Genomic DNA, 7666 nt, shown 5'->3' with positions numbered 1-7666 from the left:
AAGATAAATTACTTGTCTGAGGGTCCCGGGTTTGATGTTTACACAAGAGATATATTAGGATATTATATGTTAGTGATTATTTTAAATGGATAGAATCAATTTCGTATATAAAACTAGTTTTTGGAGATATTAAAAACTTTTTACAACATATCAGTATAAGAGCGTACCAATTCTGGCAGTGTCAGTATCCATCGGTAACACTTCACAGTGAGCCTTCTGTTCTATAACCCGAAAGACCAGGAAGATTACTAATTGTAAAACCTTATTAAGATGTTTACTGCTATAATAAAACCAGCTTTAAAACGAAATTTCCAGCTTAGTGTCTTTGAGTCCGTAGGAAGTCGTCTTCACGGTGTAGGTATTGTTTTTAATGCAGGTATAAAAATTACTTTTTTTTATATTTATTTGGCATACATTGAAGCATTGAAACAAACATTTAAAATATATATACAATAAACAAACATTTAAATTTATGGAAAGAAATTAAAAAAAAGTACGTTATCGGATATAAACGTGAATTTATTGAAATTGATGTTTATGTGCTTTTCAGCAATCGTAAAATCGATTTATTGACAGAGATATTTACGGGCTATCAATATTAGAAGTATTGGCCAAGTGGCTTAAGCATGCGACTCTAAACACAGCTCGTGCGTTCGAATCATGGCATTGCAGCAATGCTATTTTATTTCGACGTAAGCTTCACTTGCTAGTAGAGTTATGGCAATCATGGCGAGGAAGACGATGGGTCCAGCACACAAAACTGATATTTCATTTAATCTAGGAAGAACTGCGGTCTGAACAGAGTCTCGATTAATCACTAATCTTTTATTGAAACCGTTTCTTTTTTTACACAAACTTGTGTTTGTGTGTTAATAAACGTACATTGTACGTATATACGGTCATATTAAAAATAATTTAAACATTATGTGAAACGATTTCTAGGTCCGCCCTTGGATGTCGAATCTTTAAAAGTAATTTAAAATTATCAATTTACAGCCGCCCAAGGACACACACTACCAGAAGGCTTGCTTGCGTTGTCCTTTTAAGGGCCTATACGGTCGCCAAACTCCAAAAATGCACATTTTTTAAAAAAAATATATGGTGGAGTTGAGTAGTTTATGTATCCATTTTTAAAGATCGATACACGATTTAAATAACTTCGCTCGATAGAAAAAAAAACTTAACATAGTCAATTTTTTACACTTTGAATTCATTTTATGACGAAAATGTATATAACATGATTTTGAAATTTACACGATATATTTTATCGCAAGTCAACCAACCCTTTAAAAAAATGATAAAATTATATTAATTTAATGTTTTAATCCAATTGTTATTACGGGCCGGAGCGCCTCAATGCTCCAGCTCTCCATTGCGTACCGCAGTCCACCCCGAGACACTGACACAGAAATTCGTGCTGGGATAGAGCCTTAATTGGAGTATATTCGAAAAAAGCTTTTTATTTCCGAAATAATTAATACATGAAATAAAAAACAAAAGATGCTGTATACTTAACTTTTAATTACATAACAAATTCGTTAAAAATACATTAAACGACTAAATTACAATAAGTACTTTGTACGAATATGTATTAAACGCCACAACATGTTACTCATATCATTTCGATCGCGTATCAATTCTCCAAAATAAATATAAATCTCATATTCCAGCTATTTACAGCCAACGTCAAATAAATCAGAAAATAAAACTAAGTTTAAAGAATACTTTCATATATTTACACTTAAAATTTTAATTTACATTACAATAATGTAAGTTAATTTATGGCGCGTTTTGATTGGTCAATTTAGACCAATTACAGACACGCGACACGATCCGTTCAACCAATCAGAAACAAACGAAACGCGCCATCTTTTGTTTTACACTCTCACCTTTCAGGGAGATCTTATTGATAAACGTACTATGATCATTAAATATTCATACATATTGCGAATATATATCAACAGATTAAGTACGTTTATAAATAAGCTAGTACCTACATACTATATACAGTAACATTTGGCAAATCAATCCATTAGCACACTCGAAATATATTCATTTGAGAAAACAACGTACTAAAAACTTCATTATTTTATTGTAGTTCCTCATTAGCGAATTCTATTGCAAAATAAATGTGTTGTAATCATTGTCTTCAGCAATTTACAGCCATTTTGTAGACTCTTTGAGTGATATTTAGAAACTAGCGTGAACTATCACTTCCTATATCAAAATCCAAAAAAAATACGTCCTCATTACTGAATCTTACCCAATTCAGTTACGAGAGTTGTGGTAAGAAGTCAGTGTGTATAATGAAGTAATGACGTCGCTACATTGCGATCTTAAACGAAAAGATGAATAAATAAAAATAGTCCCAAGTGATTTTTAAGTTTTAAGCCACAATTTGGCTTTTAACGTCAATTCCTACATTTTTACGCACTCTTTAACTTTTCATACTTCAAAAGGAACTACGAATTTAAAAAAATATGTGCGTCAAATATCATACCCCTGTATGTTTTATAGAGCGATGTACGGCACTAAGATTTCTTATTATTGCATTGTCAAACTCAAAAAAGTGTCTAAAATTTACGTATACTATCTCAAACGAATAAGTCGTGAAAGGCACAGCGTGATTGTATGTTTGTTGAATTACCCAAGTCCTACGTCTAAACACATCATCACCAGGAAACCGATGATGCAGCCCCACGTAGCCAACTTGCCGTTACCCCTGCAACAAAAGTTTTTATTAAGTTTAAATTTACATTCTTGGACGCAGTGGTAAGAATCCACCACTGATAAAGCCTGGACTGATCGTATTGTAATATTTCCATTTCGTATTTTCAAAAATAAACAACATTTGTACAACAACAAGAATTTGTATAAGCGATGTTGTGTCTAAAAATATTTTTCAATCATAATATTTATTTGTCAAACAATACACTTCATTAATTGAATATTTTCCGCAGCATACACCTGGTTTGCAAGTGTGTCGCCGGCCTTAAAGAGATACGAAATCCTTTGCATAAACGCCAACGCCCATTAACGCTCATCAAATACATTAGCAATAATTTACTTGTAGACTTTATGTTTCCGCTATCAAATTAGGGCCCATACACTTTCCGTTATGTTGTCGTCATCCATTGAGAAATAAGGACGACACATGAATATCAAAATGGTATACGCACATCACGCACAGATAGACAATAGTCATTGACTGCCAGTTGACCACTAGCGGGAAATCGCGACCATTTTAAAACAATTCCTCGTATTTCCAATCGGGACGGTTCTACGATTATTAAAATAATATAAATACAATTTATTTAACGGAAATTCGAATTATTTACGTAATTAGTTTTAAATATTTTTTAGTTATCTTGCGCAGTTTTTAAATATCGCATTTATCTATTACAGGAGTTTTATATGTGTAGAACTCGCATAAACAAACCAATACAAGTAAGATTTTGGCTCATTATGGATTTCTTGTTAATTTAATTTTATAAGACACACATAACATTAAAAATATCAACGATTCCATTGATTATAAGCAAATGTTAAGTTCTAGACTTAAATGTTACCAAATATTAAAATAAATAAAACAAATTAAATTATTTTGAAATCAGTCGAACCGTCACTGAATACTGTCCATACAATAAACGTCGAGTTAGTTCACATATCTTTAAGCATGTGATACAAGTGTAAATAACAGGCCTGATTAATAATTCAGTTTCAACGATCCAAACTATTTATACCCAGTAAACGTAGCTTATTGTAATAACAGTTAACAATGGATGCTGATCACGTCTCCACTGGGGAAGACCAGTTGAGCACACGCTGTAAAGGCCCGTATAATAATTGTTGTCTGATGTTGTAATTATATCTTTATACCAGATTGTACTTCATTATCCAGACTGTTTGGTTCTGGGCCTCAGATTTCAAGTAGTCGTCACAGAAGCAGGATAAAGTAGGTCACACGCCGACGAATTTTTAGGTCTAAGGCAAGGTTTCCTCACGATGTTTATTCACCGTTTACCGAAGTCCATTGGTGCACAGCCGGGCGTCGACGCTTCAGATGCTGTGATGAGACCAGTCAGACGCTGAAGCCACTAGGCCAACACTGCTCGGCTCGGGATACGGCATATATTTATGAAAAAAAACCTATTTTTTAAATATAAACGATTAAATAACTGAGGGCTTTCTGTTATTATTTCCGTACTTAACAATCGTAAACAATTACGTAGTATATGCCACACTACCTTTGTAAAAATAGATGTATCTCTTAATTATCACAGAACATTCAATCTCCTTCCTAAGTAATTATCCTTACTAACTCATAATAAGGGCCTACATGAAGAATATAAAGAAGTTTAGAAATGAAAAAGCCTTAGAGCCAATCCTATTCTATTCATGAATTCCCAAAAATGTCCTTCGCAAAGGATGCGCTGCAATCTGGAGGTAGGTCAGGGAGTGCAGATTCCCAGACGATGACGTCATTAGACAAACTAGAACGCTCCCGACTTTATCCCGTAACAAACATTTTATATATTGATACTGGCGAGACGGTGACAAACCCACGCACGCATTAGATTTACTTCATACTTCAAAACCGCAAATATTTACGATAAATGAACGTCCGCTCAATGGGTACAGACACATTTCTGCGTCCGTATCATTGATAATTTTTCATTTCATTTGAATACACTTATCGTCAATCTGTCAATTAGAAGAAAGTTAATTCATGCCACATATGCTGTGAAAGATTCCAAACATCAGGATCGAGGTAAATATATTCGAATTTCCTTTAAAAAGTTTTGCAATTGATCTGCAATTTATTTCCGCAAGTTAGGGTAACGAATTTATCTACTAAATAATATATATCTCCGCTGGAATGTGGTAGCAGCTACCAGACTTCTGGTATGTGAAACCGCAGCCCATGTACACTTACACTGCTAGTCTACCAAGAATCGTATCAGTCATGTAAATCTTGTGCCGGAATCTTAGCCGAGAAATGTTCAATTTACGTGGCTTGTCTATTAAATGTGTGATAAATCATTTTTATTTGACTACAAAGAATTGTATAACTTGGGACCGTTTGATAGAACATTTTATTTACAGACTGTGGACAGCTGCATCTGTGCCAAATGCTGTCAATTTATACCGCCAATATCACTTTTTAACTAACACTTCGTCACATTGGATGAGGAATAAAAATGAGTAGTGGTTCTTCAATTTTCTTATATGAGGATGGTCCTATAAGTAAGTAAGTCCTTAGCCTATAATTTTTTTTTAATTGCGATTTTAAGTGGCGATTTATTTCTAAACATGATCTTGTTTGAATTCGATACACTTGGCCCAGCGATGTTCTAACTTCTTTAACCCGTCTCTAAAATACGTCTTCTGGAGGTCTACAAAGTAGGCCTCTGTGGCGGTGATAACCACCTCATTCGACTCAAAATTTTGACTTTGACTTTTTCAAATTTGGAAACAAAAAGAAGGCGAAACCCGGAGACTACAGTAGATGGGGCAGCAGTTCTAAGCCTAATTCTACCAATTCAGCCGTGGCGACTGCGGAGATGTGAGCTGGTGCGTTATTCTGATGGAAGAGCCGTTTTTTCTTTAATTTGGCGTCGAAACAGCCTAATAATCCTCATTCAAATTCAAATCCAATCCCAATAATACTATGCTAGTAGAACTCTGTGATCGTTTTGGCCATCTGCAGTCGATGTAGACAACCTTTGGAATCCAAAAAAACGGTGGCCATCACCTTTCCGGCTGATATGACAGACCTTGCCTTCTTTGGAGTACGTTCGCCCTGTAAAGTCTACTCTTTCGATTACTCCTTGGTCTCTTATGTGCACCAATGTGATTGCGCTTCAACGTCGGCAAACACTCCTCTGAAGTGGTCTCACGATTGCGCTTGTTGTCTGGAGTAAGTCAACACGGCACCTATCATGTCAACAGCTTTATCATGCCCAGTACATCGTGCAGCATATGACCCACTTGGTCTTTTGAGATGCATACTGTATCAGCGCACCTTCAATTGGTGAGCACGAGATCATGACGTGCGGCCACGTAGAAAGTCGTTGAACCATTTTTAACGGTCGCCATCGAACGAGAAGTCACCGTACACTGCATCCAAGTGCTCTATGATTTGATTTCGCTGCGCGATTTCCCGCCCAAGAACAAGACTCGAATCACCGACCAATATTGTTCTTTTCCATTTTTCTGAAATCCGCGTACACGCTCGCTTCCACACGTGGTCAATACAAAACTACACACTCACAACAACAACCGAATTGGCTGAAATTTTTACAGTAGCTATCTACGAAAATGTTCCAAGCAATTAAAAATTGCTCTTGCGACAGTGATGCTATCGGGTGGAGAAGCTCGGACCTCGCTTATCGGACTGCCCTTGTATAGTGCAATTTTCTACTCAAATACGAGTAGTAAATGCTACGGGTCGTTTTGTCCAGAAGTCCATTGCCTCGTAACAGAAAAACGACACGTAAAAATAATCATTTGTATATTAAATACATAAATCGATATAACTTTTAATCTAAGAAAATACAAGACAAATAACAGGCACTTTTAAAGTACATATTTTTATTAGGACAAAAGTCGTAAGTATCTATTGATTAATAATAATCCAGTGGCGCTACAACCCTAAATAGGTCTTGGGCTTAGGTTAGATTCGTTTCTTTGAAAATGTTTATTTCATAGACAAGTAGCTGATCAGCCTTCTCTCTGACACATGTCGATTTTTAGATTGCAGACATGATCGAATGGTACTGGACTTTAAATATCAGCCGTGATGTTTTAGACACATTCTTTAACTTAATTTTAGTTAAAGAAAAGTTTATAGATTAAATCTATTTCCATGACAAACAGTTCAATTTTATAAGTAACTACGAACGTGTCTGATAGTTTGTTCTGGCGCCACGTCCGGGTTTTCAGACAGTGGCGCGCGCCACCAATTCTACTCGACATTAGTCGCAACACGTCTATAAATACATTGATTGTGCTAGATGCATCGCAATTTGTTAAAATACTGTACTCGTCAACCCATGCTTTGTATAGCATGTCATTCAATTTCATTTCAATTTCCGCGTAATTTTTGCTTCTACTCGTATACATTTCTCCCTGACTGTAAAAGACTTAAAACGTCAAGTTAAATAAATCTTTACATAATATTTTTAATAATTCTTCTTTTAATCGTAGACAGTGGTTAATAAAGTGTAAAGCTTATCAATTGTTCAAACTAAAGGGACTAAGGATTTTTAACATTCAATTCTGAATAATTAGTATATAATTTATAGGTTTTAGTAACGAAGAAAATTTAATTTTCTTTATAATGCATATAAAACAACAACTGTATTTCTTTCAACACGCATAAACTTTAAATGACATATTCATGAATTTTTAGATACAACGTAAAAGTTTATACATTAAATTTATTTTTATAATAAATATGAATCCTTATTAAATTATAATAATATGTATCGGTGAATCGGATCTGTAACACGATGGCCGCTTTCGTGTGAATGAGTTTTGACACGGCAATAATCGACATTCAACCATGCAGCATTACAATAAATTTACGATTATATGTAAGAATCCGTTACCTCATAAAATTCATAATATTGTGAGTACTTTGAACGATTTTAACTTTCGGCGT

At 34.8% G+C, this 7666-nt stretch overlaps 1 protein-coding gene across 1 annotated transcript in view; it reads right to left on the bottom strand.

The window, feature by feature from the left end:
• Positions 1–1507: 1507 nt before the first annotated feature.
• LOC123715371 (zinc transporter ZIP11) overlaps positions 1508–7666 on the bottom strand; it is a 45654-nt gene continuing 39495 nt past the window's right edge. Inside the window, exon 7 of the mRNA XM_045670355.1 lies at positions 1508–2722. Coding sequence (XP_045526311.1) covers positions 2644–2722 — 79 coding nt within the window. The 3' untranslated portion in view covers positions 1508–2643. The remainder of the gene's footprint in view (positions 2723–7666) is intronic.

This window comes from Pieris brassicae, chromosome 10 (assembly GCF_905147105.1).
Source record: "Pieris brassicae chromosome 10, ilPieBrab1.1, whole genome shotgun sequence".
In the NCBI taxonomy this organism is placed as follows: domain Eukaryota; kingdom Metazoa; phylum Arthropoda; class Insecta; order Lepidoptera; family Pieridae; genus Pieris; species Pieris brassicae.
This window is presented reverse-complemented; position numbering and strand designations above follow the sequence as displayed.